Source organism: Gallus gallus, chromosome Z (assembly GCF_016699485.2).
Source record: "Gallus gallus isolate bGalGal1 chromosome Z, bGalGal1.mat.broiler.GRCg7b, whole genome shotgun sequence".
In the NCBI taxonomy this organism is placed as follows: Eukaryota; Metazoa; Chordata; class Aves; order Galliformes; family Phasianidae; genus Gallus; species Gallus gallus.
Window position 1 is genome coordinate 1,648,189 of NC_052572.1, and position 14,486 is coordinate 1,662,674.

At 49.7% G+C, this 14,486-nt stretch overlaps 1 protein-coding gene across 17 annotated transcripts in view; it reads right to left on the bottom strand.

The window, feature by feature from the left end:
- Positions 1-14,486, bottom strand: part of CTIF (CBP80/20-dependent translation initiation factor) — a 95,653-nt gene that overhangs the window by 41,185 nt on the left and 39,982 nt on the right. For all 17 annotated transcript variants that reach the window (XM_040656621.2, XM_040656619.2, XM_040656615.2 and 14 more), the window contains one exon: positions 685-761. In XM_040656621.2, the coding sequence (XP_040512555.1) occupies positions 685-761 (77 nt within the window). The remainder of the gene's footprint in view (positions 1-684; positions 762-14,486) is intronic.

Genomic DNA, 14,486 nt, shown 5'->3' on the forward strand with positions numbered 1-14,486 from the left:
GTGGAAAGAGAGGAAGCAAGCCACAGGGACTCAAAGCCTTTACAGATAACACCTTGCAGTTGCCTATTCCAAAGGAAGTGTGGGGATCTGCCTATGCTGGATTATATGTAAGGATCAGATGGACACATCATTTCCCAGATGTCAGTGCTCCCGGAGCAAGACAGGTAACATACCATATTTCAAAGGCAAACCATGGGGACAGATATACACTCCTGGCTGTCTTAAATACAACTTTCTGGTTGTCAGTGCTCCAGTAATGGTTTTTGTGTTAGCTCAGTGGTGGCAGCTGCTAAACAGCAATATTCACAGAAGCACAGAACCATAGAATGGTTGGGTTGGAAGGGACTTGAAGATCACAGAACCACACAGTGGTTGTGTTGAAAGGGACCTTGAGGACCACAGAACCATAGAATGGTTGGACTGGAAGGGACCTTGAGGATCACAGAACCATAGAATGGTTGGACTGGAAGGGACCTTGAGGATCACAGAACCATAGGATGAGTTGGACTGGAGGGACCTTAAAGCCCCCCAAGTCCCATGTCTGCCATGGGCTGGCTGCCCCATTCATGGCACTGGGCACCTCCAAGGATGGAAGTGTCCAAAGACATTCCACGAGACAGTAAGGAAAGATGTGCAACAGGGACGAGAAGGCTAAAGAGAATTTTAAAGGGAGGTTCCACTTACCTCCTGTCGTTCCTCCTCCTTCTGAACAGCTTTTTGGTGTGTGCGATTTCAGCTTCGTGAGGCAGCGGGTGGTAACCCTGGAAAAGAGGGAAAAGCAACCTTCAGCTCCAGGATACAACAGGAACTGACTGAGCCCCGGGGGAAGGGATGAGTGCCATCCACTGACTGGGCTGACCAGGACAGTGAAGGTCTTGCCCAAAGCAAGCTGGAGGCAGAGGCGCAGTTTCCCTGCCTTGTCCTCTCCCCAGTGAAGGTGCCAGGTCACCCCATGCTCATTTGGTGTGTTGGTCTGCTCAAGGGAACTCCGTATTACTGCCCTACTATGGGCACCATGGGGCTTCGTTAATGTGAGCAAAGAGCACGGAGGTTCCTGGAGGAAAGGCACCGTGTGAGTGCAAAGCATTATTTATTTTACAGAGACTACAGAGCTGTCATAACCGCAATGATTTTTATTTATGTAGCATTGTATTTCCCAGGCTGGCAATAAAAGCCTCGTAAAACTCGCTCCTTCTACTTCCACGGCGATCTATCTTATCCTTCAAGCTGGTGAATCAGCCTGGACATCACTGAAAAGAGCCTGGAAATCTTTGATGTCAAGCTGCTTAAAATGACACTGAGGATTTTCCATTACTGCACCCTGCAGTTTGAGCCCTTCTCACCCATCTGGTCACTTTTTTTTTTTTTTTATTTTGCCAAATGCATTGCAGGAGCTTAAGCCACAGAGACCTCTGCTCCTCTGAATCATAGAATTGCTCAGGCTGGAAAAGACCTTCAAGCTCATCAACTCCAACCTCAACCTAACCGTACTACCCCAACTCTAACAACCCACCACTAAATCATGTCCCAAAGCACCATACCCAATGTGCTTGCAATTGGCTGATGAGTACCCAAGTGAATGGGAAAAGGACAGGAGGGAGCAGACCCACTGCCCAGTCACATCAGCTCCACTTGTTTAGGAAATGACGCAAAAAACAGCACAATACTCAGTGAGACTGCTTCCAAATGCTGCCCTAACACAGTCCAGCTTGGGGTATTTTTGAGAATTTAAACATGTCAGAAGCATGTGCAAATACAATTACCCTGAAAACTGAAACCATCTCTGCAAAGCATGAGCACCCAACGTGCCAATTTCCTACGAGCTGTCAGTACATCTTGGGAGCTGCATTCTTGCTCGTTCCAAGCAGAAACCATAGGTAAAGTGGTGCCATACTGCTCCTCCTCAGCCCTTGGGCATCCAGAGGGTGTGAGGGGTGGGTTAATTCCATGGGAATACGTCTCCCAGCCCAAGGAGGGGTGGGTTAATTCCATGGGAAGATGTCCCCCGACCCAAGGAGGGATGGATTAATTCCAAGGGAACGCGTCCTGCAGCCCAAGGGGGGGGATGAGTTAATTCAATGGGAACGCTTCCCCCCAACCCAAGGAGAGATGCGTTAATTCCATGGGAAGACGTCCCCCAGCCCAAGGAGGGATGGGTTACTTCAACGGGAACGCTTCCCCCAACCCAAGAAGGGATGGGTAGATTCCACAGGGACGCATCCCCCAACCCAAGGAGCCTGAACAGAAGGTAGCGTGCCCATGAGGAGAAGCAGGCGTCATGCTCCCAAGCTGAGCAGTTCCCTTCCTCAGTCCGAGGCATGAGACAATGTTTTGGAAAAAAAAACGTCACCGGTCCCTTCTCTTGTCTATTTCAGTGCTGAAGCAGAGCTAAATTTGGAAGGGAGAAAAGTCGAGTTTTTTTTTTTTTTTTTTTTTGCGTGGGGAGCTGATGTAAAAGGAAATATCGGCGACTTCCAAGGAGGGCGGGGTGCCTGCAGGAGGCGAGGGCACGGGGTGGGTGCAGGCCAGAGTCCCAAGGGCACGGCACGCGCTTTTATGACATCTGTGTGTTCTTTGCTTTGCCTGGAGGCTGCTCCCCACCGCAGGTGGTGCAGCGCAGTGCTGGAAGCTGGAGCTGACCCACTGAGGACAGTGTGGGTCTGCAACGGCTCTTCCAACTCCATAAAATATCCCCAGTTGGAAGGGATCCATAAAGATGACCAATTCCAAGCCTGTGGCAGACAGATGCTTTATAAAGGTGAAACCCGAGGGCAGAACCAAAGAGACCAGTTTTGCAAAGCAGAAGAACACCCCATGCCCTGCCATGGGTCCACAAGAAGACCTACACACAAGAGACATTCTTTGCTCCTGCCCAGCCCAGAGATGGTTTGCAGCTTGTCAGTGGGCAGTGAAACTGCATTTGGCCTCTCTCCCACCACGGTTTTATTTTGATATTTATTCACATGTGGCTTGAGAACATAACATTTCAGTGCCAGCAGTTCTGGAAGTGAGAGGTGTGGGAAAATAAAGAACAGGGAGCCCGTGGTCTTCGGAAGCACCACTAATAGGGGCCATGCTCAATTTGGAGCAAAACGCTCTGTGGTTTACAAGGTGGTCAACTTGGAGAAGAACCTGAGAAGCCCATGGGACTTCTCGTGTATGTACACATACATCAAATTTGAACTCCAAATGCAAGGAAGACAAGCAGCTCTGTGAGACAAGGGGCTCTCTGGGCCAGTCCCCTGGAGATCAGCTCCCTTGTGATGGGTATATTCACTTTCAGATGCTTTTGTAAAAGCAGCTCTTGGAGAAGAGGTGGTGGCATCTGGCAAGCACTTTTCTATATGGTCTGATAGTGATAGGACAAGGGGGAATGGTAAGGGCTGGGGGCTGTGACGATCTTGGATCTCTTCCAACCCAACTGTTCTAATATTCTGTGGTTCTGCGTTCTCTGAGGACCCTTCCAACCCAACCATTCTGTGATTCTATGGTTCTACAATCTTCAAGAACTCTTCCAACGCAATCATTCTGTGATTCTATGGTTCTGTGACCTTCAAGGACCCTTCCAACCCAATCATTCTGTGATCCTATGGTTCTACAATCTTCAAGGACCCTTCCAACCCAATCATTCTGTGATTCTATTGTTCTATGACCTTCAGGGATCCTTCCAACCCAGGCATTCCACGATTCTACGATATTCAAGGTCCCTCCCAGCACAACCGTTCTATAATTCATTGTTTCATCTCTGTGGTCTTCGCATCTGCCTAACACAGCCTGACTCTCAGAACGTGAGACCTCACCCCATGAAGTGACCTTCTTCACCCCATAAGCTCACTCAGACCCTTCTGCAGAAGATGCTCACAGCTCTGAGACAGTCAAGCATTAAAAGATGACCCAACCGTGAAAGAGAGCTGAGAAAAGCAGCAGAACAGATGGAGAGAAAAACAGGGCTGGGGCAACGGGAGAAGGAAAAGAAATGATCTGATTGTATCAGACCACATGAGATTTGTCTCAAGAGCCTTTGTGCCCTCAAGAAACATCTCCACCCCTCCTTATCTTAAGCAAACGGTGGCAGAAGGCCTCGGCTGAGCAAACAGGTCGTTAGGATGGCAGTGCATGGCGGCAGCTTTGCTCTCCTTTATTGCATCCCAAGCTCAGGGTGGGATTTGTTTTCTGAGGTGGTGGGAAGCGATGGGTGGGGTTGGATTTATGGAAGATGCAGCAATCTCCCTGCATGACAACAGCAGAAATATTGTGGCTAGAGGCAGGGCGAAAAAATAAACAAATATTGTACTTCCAGAAACAACCCACAGAAATCATGCTTGTAATGTGTCACAATCAGGCTTTCATCCGCTGATATGATGGATCATTTGCTGCAGATATGGGAAGTCTGGCACAGCACAGAGATGCAAATGTATTTATTTCAATTTTAACGTGCCAATTCCATGCTCTGGTGCCTCAAGGGGTTGCATGTGCCATCACTGAGCACAGTCAGAAAGAAATGCTTTTAGAGTCAGGCTATATACGGGGAGCATGGTGGGACCAAGAGGTATCCCCATGGGATGAGTGGTGTGGGGACCGACTCCATCACCAAGGCCAGCATTTGCCACCACTGTCGGCACTCTGAGCAAAGCCACCTCCTGGCAGACTGCTTGCCTGGACCTCTTTCCCTTCCAGGAATTCCCACCGAACCAGCTTGCCATCCTCTCTCCTCTCTGACACGAGGGGAATTTTCTGCCTCTTGAAAGAAAAGGGCCGTGGCACCAACCAAAGCCTTGACCTGATTTGGAAGCCATGGAAAATACCTAACAATGGCAGGAAGGGCCCTGTAAATGATTTCCTCTCCATTAAAATTGAAGTGATAAATCTGTTCCTTCAAATTGCAAGCTATTCATTTTTCCTGGAAGGTGCTATTAGAATAGCTGCTTCTGAATAAGGAATCCATCGCTGCTCCTTTCTGCACAGGACCAGAATGGATTTGGCTGGGTCGGAAGGGATCTTAAAGACCATTTAATTCAGGACCCAGTGCCAACTGAAGAGGAAATGCAACACCTTCATGCCACTCTCAGTCATCAGAGACAGAGCTAGATTCAGCAACTGGGCTGACCAAGGGGATGGTGCTTCCAAGAGGGATGAGAGCAAAGATCTTGGAGGAGGGATGCTCCGCAGACTGTAGGGTAGGACGTGCCTGCCCAATGAATCATGGCACTGCGCAGCACACCCATCGCATGGGAGGCATAGGAAGTTGTTTCTTGGGGGATGTCCCTGTTTGAAGGATTTCCTGATTAACTGCATTTTTAGGGGGAGTGTGCCATGAGGTGTGCACTGCCAGCAAAGGCTGAGTGTGGAGGTGCAGTGAGCGTGCTCTGGCAGTGAGCACTGTGGGGATCTCTCACTAAAAAAGAGTTGGGATACAGATGAGTGATGGGGATCAGGATGGTCACAGCTAAATACCATCCCTTCCTTAGCTTCCACTAAAAATTCTGGCCCATTTCCTACAGGGCTGCCCTCCCATATTGTCCTAGGGATGCAAACTCCTGCAATCCCATTTGCTGAGGGCAGCTGACAGTTCACGTGGCCTCTCTGAAATCCTGGAGCATCCTCAGATAAAAAGGTCAATATAAGGAACAGTTTCCACTCCTAAGAGCAGTGATACAGTGGCATAGGCTGCCCAGGGAGGTGGGGGAATCCCCATCCCTGGAGGTGTTCCAGAACCGTGGAGATGTGGCATATGGGGATGTGGTCAGTGGGCACGGTGGGGTGGGTTGGGGACCTCTGAGGGCTTTTCCAACCTTGATGATTCTCTGATTCTATAAAAACAAAAGCCAAAGAGAATGGCAGAACAGCTCAGGGTGAAGCTGCCCATGTGGGACGAAGGCTGCAAATGCAATTAAAGCATTAGAATAACTCATTAGAATGATTAATACTAATGAGCTGCCCAAGGAGGAGGTTGAGCCACCATCTCTGGAGACGTTAAGAAACGCTTAGATTTTGTACTAAATGACACGGTTTAGTGGGGACATATTGGTTGTAGGTGGATGGTTGACTGGATGACCTTGGAGGTCTTTTCCAACCCTGGCGATTCTGTGATACTCCAAGTGAAATGCACCTTGAACCTTTCCCAGTGCCTTCTGCCAATGCCTGACAGTGAGTTTAATGGGGTCTGTTCTTAATGCTCAGCCCCACAGCTGAGTTAAACACGGTTCAGAGATGATAAAACTTGAAAATCCGTGTGGAGCTGCAGACGTGCACAGAAGCCAACAGAGCAAGGTGCACACTGGAAGCATTGGAGCCAGGCACTCCAGATGCACCAATACAGACACGCGGTGCCATAGGAAGAGTATAAATAACAGACAAAAGAAATCCCCTTTGTTACCAGAATCCGCAAACCCACCATTGCTTACAATCTGACTTAGGAAACAGAGCTTTTTCCCATGTTGAAGCAAAACGGGAACAATACTTTGCGACTGGAAGTAACTCTGATTGTTCTCACTGATGTTATTTTAGTGTTGTTTAGGTTGATTGTTTATTTGTATGCATTTCCTCTAGCCCGGTCATGCTTGAAAACAAGCCTTACTGTCAGCAGTAAGTCCCATCCAGAAATAAATACACATATCCAGTAAATAGAGATACAACCGCAGCACTGCTTGCACCTTTACGTGCCGCAGCATCACCTTCAGCACTCAGCGATGGTCTCAGAGCAGATGCATTTAACTCAGTGTGGTCCCCCTGTTCCTGCTCCCTTCAAATCTGGGGTTCAGCCATGGGACTCTCCCCAGCCCACTGGTGCCACCAGCTCCATTGGTGACCACGTCACGCTGGGTGACGGTGACAAAACTGTTGGAGGTTGGAAAGTTTGGGGCTACTCATGGGTAGCCCAGGCTGACTGTAAGAAAGGGCTGCACTGCTCCAAAAAGCCTTCCCTGCATTCTGCTCGGCTGCTGCTAATTTGGGGGTGAGGGCGGAATGGCTCTGGCCTGAACTTACAGTGTTGTGACGTTGCCATGGGAATATTTGTAACTTCAGCTATTTTGGTCCCTTTGGGACCATGCATTTCTTTAAAGTCTATTCTTCCTCTGTATTTTTCACATTCCCAAATCTAGCTTTCCCCATCTCTTGTCTCCTTCAAAGCCCACAGATCCCACTTTGCACACCCATATACGATGACCTGCCTCCCTGGTGCACCGGTCAGTCTGCACCGTGGTGGCATGTGGCACGAGAAAGGGACATCCTTCACAGGACTACAGGCAGAGCATGGACTTCCCTGCTGAATTTTTGTTGATCTCTCAGTGGATTTGATTGGATTCCAGAGGGTTTTGGAGCAGAGGCCTCTGCCTAAGAGAGCTGGTATATCTTGCTGTCATCCATACCCTGTGCCATTGAAGTCAGGGGGACCCCAACTACAACAGGGTCACACTGATGGCTGTCCCTTCTGCTCCACCCTTCTCACAGACTCAGCATTGGCACCTTCCTGGCTGAAGCAAGCTGTGCAGAACATCAGTGTCCTTTCCTTCTTCAAGCCCCTCACAATGTGCTTGAAACATTCCCACACAACAGAGCAGGGGGGCTGGGGCTTGATGATCCTTGAGGTCCCTTCCAACCCAAGCCATTCTATGGTTCTATGATATTCCTGTTTTCAGCCTCCCAAGATGTGGCGAACACATTTTCCCTGGGACCACACCACCAAGAAATGGTTCTTCTCCTCTCTCAAGTCTCCGCTTTGCCCAGCCCAGCCCAGAGAGAACAAGAGAGGATCCCATGGCACTGCCACAGCTCAGAACATACCCCATTGCGCACATACTGATTTAACTCTGAAAAAAGCCTCACTGTGCCCTTGGAAAAGTCCCACTCCATGCCCTGCCTACCTCTCAGTAAAGTCACTTTGGATCCGGGTAGCAGGAAAAGCAAAACTGCTATCTGCTTCACAGCAGACTCCAAATACGACATCTGTATGCATTTACACACACACACTCCCGAAAAAAACTGCTTTTTATCCAAAATCTACTACAGGACAGGTAGCAAGACAGCAGAATCTGCTCTCCCACCTCTTGTAAAGGATGAACCGCAATCAAAGGCGCAATGACAGCTTCCACTCTCCAGGCACCAGTCACACAACAGCCCTTCTGCCAATGAAAATGTGCTCTGACTACTTTTGTGATGGCTGTGGAGAGGTGGCCACTGCCTGTCCAATTCATGTTGCGTTCGAGGTGCCTCTAGGCTGTGTTTTGCTAGGACCAAGAGGGGACAAAGAAGAACCAGTAATAAAATATCACAAATGAAGTGTGCCACACGTCCTAGCTATGGCTTTTTTAGCTCTGCTGGGGGTAGGAGACCTTTCTGTAGGGCTTTTTTGGCTCTGATGGAGGGTATGAGCCCTTCTTGTAGGGCTTTTTCAGCTCTGATGGAGGGTATGAGCCCTTCTTGCAGGGCTTTTTTTAGCTCTGATAGGGGTAGGAGCTGGGTAGCAGGACTGCATGTGTCGTGGTTAATATGGGAGCTCAACTCTAAAGGTTGGGAGAGGTCTGAGCTATCATGGAGAGCTATCAAGAACTTAAATGAGGTCGCCGAGTGCTGCACCCAAAGTGGTTTTGGGCACCTTGCTTCCATCCAGCTCCTTGCCCACCTGTTTCCAAGGGTGCAGGGAGGGCAGACAATGCCACAAGCCCTTCCAAAATCAATTCATCAGGCATCTACTGCACTCAGCAGCCTCAGTCCTTCTCTCCTTATCAAGGCCAAAAAGATACATGTAAGATCCATGGCTCTTGGCCAGGAAGAACATCAAGCGAGGAGCACCACCGTCTCCAGCAAACCCAAGCAAGAAAAATGACAAAAAAGAATAAACAAACAAACAAGCAAGCAAAAAATTTCCCACCAGCTAAGAAAAGCTGGAGGTTAATATAAATTCCATGGGTTGGAGGGGGGGGGAAATTGAGCTGCATTCAAAGGCTCAGTGGCTGACCACACTTCTTTCGTCTGGCAACTGCGCGCTCCCTGAGCAGAGTTATTGAGGAAGTGAGACGAGCGCTATATTTGTTCCAGCTGCAGACTTCCCTTAACCCCTGGTAGTGGTGCTTTCAAATAATACCACCGCTTGCTTTCTGGCTCTGCTCGTTTCCATGCACGCCGTGGTGGCAGCTGTTAACTTTAGGGGCTGTGATGCGTTGATTAGAAACGATGACAGAACAGTCGTGATACCAAGGAGTGCAGGCTGGATGAGCAGAAGGGGGATGAAAACAGGGAATGAGCTTGGGGTAGGAAGGAAAAAGATGGAGCCATCATAAAAGCTCGTGCTAATGCAGGAATCCTTTTGGTTGTAAGTGTCAATGCAGCCATGCAAATGCCTGCAAAGATTTATGAGTTAGGTCAGGTATCTGCCTGGCTTTCTCTCCTGGTGATATAACAAGGCTCATCCAGTCCACTACAACTCTACGTTCTCGTAATTAAGAGGAAAAATAATGTCTTGGAAACAATTTCATTGTGAAAGCAGCAAAATGCAGAGACACTGAAATACCTGCTCAGGGATGAAACTGTTACCATTCTCCCCAAAAGGCGAGTGCATCACTCCTGCAGTACCCAACACGGAATAACCCATCAGTGCTGGGATGTGCTGGGAGGTGCCAGTGCCATCCCCCTCCATCACAGAGCACCCTGCCCCAGCGGGACATCAGCAGACCACTTGCTTTGCCCGAATCTGCTCTTTAAGTCCACTATTTGCCTTGGCCGACAGCCAGCAGAGCACTTAGGTACGTGCTTAAAGTTAAGCACAAGAGTAAACAGATTGAAGTCAGTGGGACTTAAAATTAAGCACATATTTGAAGGATTTGCTGGCTAAGGGCCTTAGCTCTGGTGTCTCATGTCTAACTCGGATGATTCCAGGCTTATTGGCTCCTCCTGTCCTCACCTCCCCTCTATCAGACCAGGCAACAAGCAGTTTCTGTTTTACCACCATGGGATAGGTTGGCTTTTAAAGAAACCTCATCCATGGGCAAAGTATGCCTTTCATTAATTACACCTGCCTGTGAAATACCTTCCAGAAATCCCCACCCAAACAAAGCCTCGGGAAAGGAAATAACGGAAATTCTTGATGGTTTCCATGGAGGAACCGATCCCAACTGGTGAGACAAGGAGCACGTAAGATGAGGCTGATGACTGCTCCTACTGTACACAGCTCCCAACCAGAGACAATCCTTAAAGGATCAGGAAACAGCCCGTTACCATCCTGATTTCCATCCTTGAGGATGAGCCCCGGACATGGCTCTCTGCGCACGTTCAGATCATGCCTCACCACTCTGCAAAGCCTCTTGGTGGATGATGGGTTGGAGCTGGGTCATCTCTGAGGTCCCTTCCAACCCAACCACACTGTGAAGCACCCAATGACCAATCTTCCAAGAGGCCACTGAGCTTCCAACGGGCTAGAGGTCTCCTCACCAGACTCCTGCTTGACTCTCTGTCTTCCATGCCCTCCCACACGAGCATGGACCTTAACAGCTGCACAGGCAGGACACAAAGATTGTGCCCAGATCTGGAGCCCGCACTACAAGAAAGACAGAGAGCTATTGGAGAGGGTCCACAGGAGGGACACAAAAATCATCAGAGGGCTGGAGCACCTCCCCTACGAAGACAGGCTGAGGGAGCTGGGCTTGTTCAGCCTGGAGAAGAAAAGGCTGCGGGGTGACCTCACTGCAGCCTTTCAGTACCTAAAGGGAATCTATAAACAGCAGGGGAGTCAACTCTTTGAAAGGGTAGATAACAGCAGGACAAGGGGAAATGGTTTTAAGTTGAAGGAGGGAAGATTTATGTTGGATGTTAAGGGGAGCTTCTTTCCTATGAGAGTGGTGAGGTGCTGAACAGCTGTCCAGAGAGGCTGTGGATGCGCCATTCCTGGAGGTGTTCAAGGCCAGGTTGGATGGGGCCCTGGTCTGGTATGAAATGTGGAGGTTGGTGGCCCTGCCTGTGGCAGGGAGGTTGGAGCAGATGATCCCTGAGGTTCCTTCCAACCCGGGCCATTCTGCGACTCTGCGATAAGCAGAAAAGATGAGCAGAAGGCTGGAAACTTGGGCACAGGAGACAAAAGTTTGCTGTTGATTTCTCCAGAAACAGGACTGATCTTATCAAGAAGCAGCAACTTGCCTAGACTTGACAAGAGACTCATGGAACATCACCAAGTCCTGATCTCCTCCCCTACCTATTCGGATCCAACCCATTCCCAACCATCCTCTGCTCTGTTCCAATCTGCTCCTGAACAGTCAGTTCTCCCCAGCACGACCACCTGATTTGTTTGTGCTACTTGTACTGACGGCACCAAACAACCAAGGAACTTTGGCAAAGCACCCGTGAAGGAAGCCTGTGTGACCCTATCCAAGTTCCAAGCTGCTCCACATCTTCAATATCCTCCTGCATGGCCAAAAAACTTTCCATCCAGCCTTGCATGCGGCTGGATGAAGATCTCTAGGAAAAGGGAAGAGCTGCTGCCTCACTCCAGCAGCTCTCAGAAGTTAAGGACAGGCAGAGTAAATACAAATCTATTCTTGTGCATGCTTCTAACACCCGCAATACGCTTCCACGGCCTCGCTGGCGACAGTCGGTCATGCACTATTTCCTCTTCCAGATGAGGAAAAGCAGCGCAAAGAGCTGCATCACCGGGATCCTGGCTTGGCGTTTGCAGAGGAGGAGGAGGAGGCACATGTTGACACCACGGGGAAAGGAGTCACGGCGCTTTTTGGATCATGTCGGGTCGCACGTACGTTCACGGCCGGCCCCCGGTTCTCAGCACGGAGGTGCAATCTTGGAACGGCGACTTCCTCCAGAGCTTCAGGAAAGCTCTGGAGCGTGAGGAAATCCTGAGCATCGCCAGCGACACGTTATCGACACAGCGAGGAGATAATAACGGCAGGAACTGCCTTGCTGCAAAATCACCGTCGTGATTCATGCGACTGCTCGGTGCCAAGGCCTGGCGAGCTGACACACGTGCTGTCCACCAGTCGTTGCAGAAAGGATAAAAATAAACAGGGGTGGGTTCCTACCCTTTGATGAGCGCCATCCACTCTCCCTCTAGCGCATCGTGCAGCGCACTGTACTGACCTCACCTTCTCGCGAAGGTCCACAGGTCCCACCGTCTCCTCCAGGAAGGTCTGGCAGATGTCAAATGCCACGTGGCTGCCCTGCTGACATCTGGAAGGAGTACTGCTGTTTGTGGTGGCAGAACGCAGTGTGCTCTGCAATGGCACTCAGGGCTGCTGGGTGATTGCTTTGAGTTCAGGAAAAAATTATAGTCAGAGAATCGTAAGGGCTGGAAACGACCACCAAGATCACCAAGGACGATCATCAACCCATCCCCACCATGCCCACTGAACACTTCCCTCTACATGACCATGGAATGCACAGCAGTCCTGCAACCTGTGTGCAGCCCCTGGGCACAAAGAGATGCAGGTGGCCTTGGTGAGCACCCCATCGTTCTGCTGAGGAAGAGGAAGGAAGGTGCTGCGGCACGATGGAGGAGCACCTACGTCAAGGCTGGGGCATGGCAAGGATAGGCTGCTCCTCACTGCGTGAAGGTAAAATGCCAAGTGAGAGAGCAGAATCCCCATCCCTGGAGATGTTCAAGAGCCACAGAGATGTGGCACACGGGGACATGGTCTGGGCACGGTGGGGGAGTGCTGGGGTTGGAGATCTTGGAGGTCTTTTCCAACCTTCGTGACTCCATGATCCTATGAAATACTCCTGAGAGAACCTTCTCCACGAACACCTCCGACGCGCTAATGCTACACCAGAAATAGAGCACCTCAGAGGCTCCTCTTTTGTTGTTTTTTTTTTTCCTCCCTTTATTTTTGTGTTTGCAACGCAGTATTGCTAAACTCGCAGAGCTGCTCCAGAGTCTCTCTTTAATGTCACATGCACAGCTCCAGTCCCCAAGGCCCCAGCAGAAGCAGCCCGGGATATTTGCACATACCCCTCACAATGGAAGGAAGAGGGTGTAGGAGGGAGGATCAGGCTGCTGACCCCTTTATTGTTCTTGGGCCAGAAGAAAGCTTCCTCCTGGCTTAAGAACCGCGGCGCTGAAAAAGTTTTCCAGCCAGAGCAAGTCGTATGGAGTCACTGGGGTTTTTTTTTTTGTCTCTCTCCTTCCCCTGCCTCCCCCCTTCAGCCAAGCGACGGGGAGTCACAGGGTTGCGCTCCATTCACAAAATACCTGCTGCACATCACGTAGTCCTTCCCCCCGGCGGCGCAGAAAGGCACTGGAGCTCAGGCAAACGAAAATAAACCATTTTTTTTTTCTCTACAGACTTGAAGAAAATAAAAAATAAAAGAGGAAGAAAGGACCCCGCTCCCAGACTGACGCCTCCAGCGTGCGCGCGCCGGGGAAGGGGTGGGCGGGGGGAAGCGAGGCGACGATATGAAAGAAAACAAAACCAGCAAATTCTGCTCAGAAAGGATTAAATGGAGGTTTTCCAAAAAAACAGCCCGCCATTATATAATGAGGCTTAACTCGGAGTCACAGGGGTCACACGATGCAGCAGACTGGAAAAACCGAAGTGAGGCGCAGCCTTCTAACCGTTAAGCCAGGCACAAAAAAAGTGGGAACAAAAAATGAAATTAAAAGCAGAAAAAGCGTACAAGGTGGGTGCTCACACACCAGTGGCTTTATTTCCCCCTCACATTTCGCTTTTTTCTGGTTTATACACATTTTGGCCTTTCTGATGGCCAGGAATGGAGCTGCTTGGCCTTACCCACGTAGAGCTGAGACACAGTGTGGGATGATGCTGCGCGCTTCTGGGATGGCAGCAGATCCCCAAAACACACCTAGCAAGGCAAAGCCCGAGCTTTACAACAAACGAACTGGCTTTCTAGATAAAAATGCATGCATGCATATGCATACAAGGAGATTACTTTTTGAAAGCAAGTTGGTTGCACTCTTGGTTGCACACAACCTTGCCAATGGTAATATTGTTGGTTGCACCTAACCTTGCCAACGGTGGCCCCGTTGGTTGTACCCAGCCTTGCCAATGGTGACATTGCTGGTTGCACCCAACCTTCCCAATGGTAGCACTGTTGGTTATACCCAACCTTGCTAGTGGTGACACCGTTGGTTGCACCCAACCTTGCCAATGATGACCAAGCACCAACCTAGCTCACAAGCCCTCTTTGGTTCTCCATGACCTTTCAGATGGGTTTGTTGAACAACCACAGCCAACATCTTGACTCAAGCTCAGGCACAAAGGCACCACCTGGGCCTGATTCTGCTTCCTCAGAACCTTGCAGTGAGAGTGATTCTCCTCATCCAGCACCTGTAGGGCTGCTGGAAAACTGGATGGCATCTCAGGTCCTTGCTTTCTTCTGAACTATAACAAATGCAAATTTATGATTCATTTTTGACTTTGGAGAACTGGCTTTGGTAAAAGTTATCATTGCAAGGTGACCATTAAAGACCAGGACAGGGCATCTCTACTCTCATCTACTTGGTAAAAACACGTCCAGGCAACTGCTGA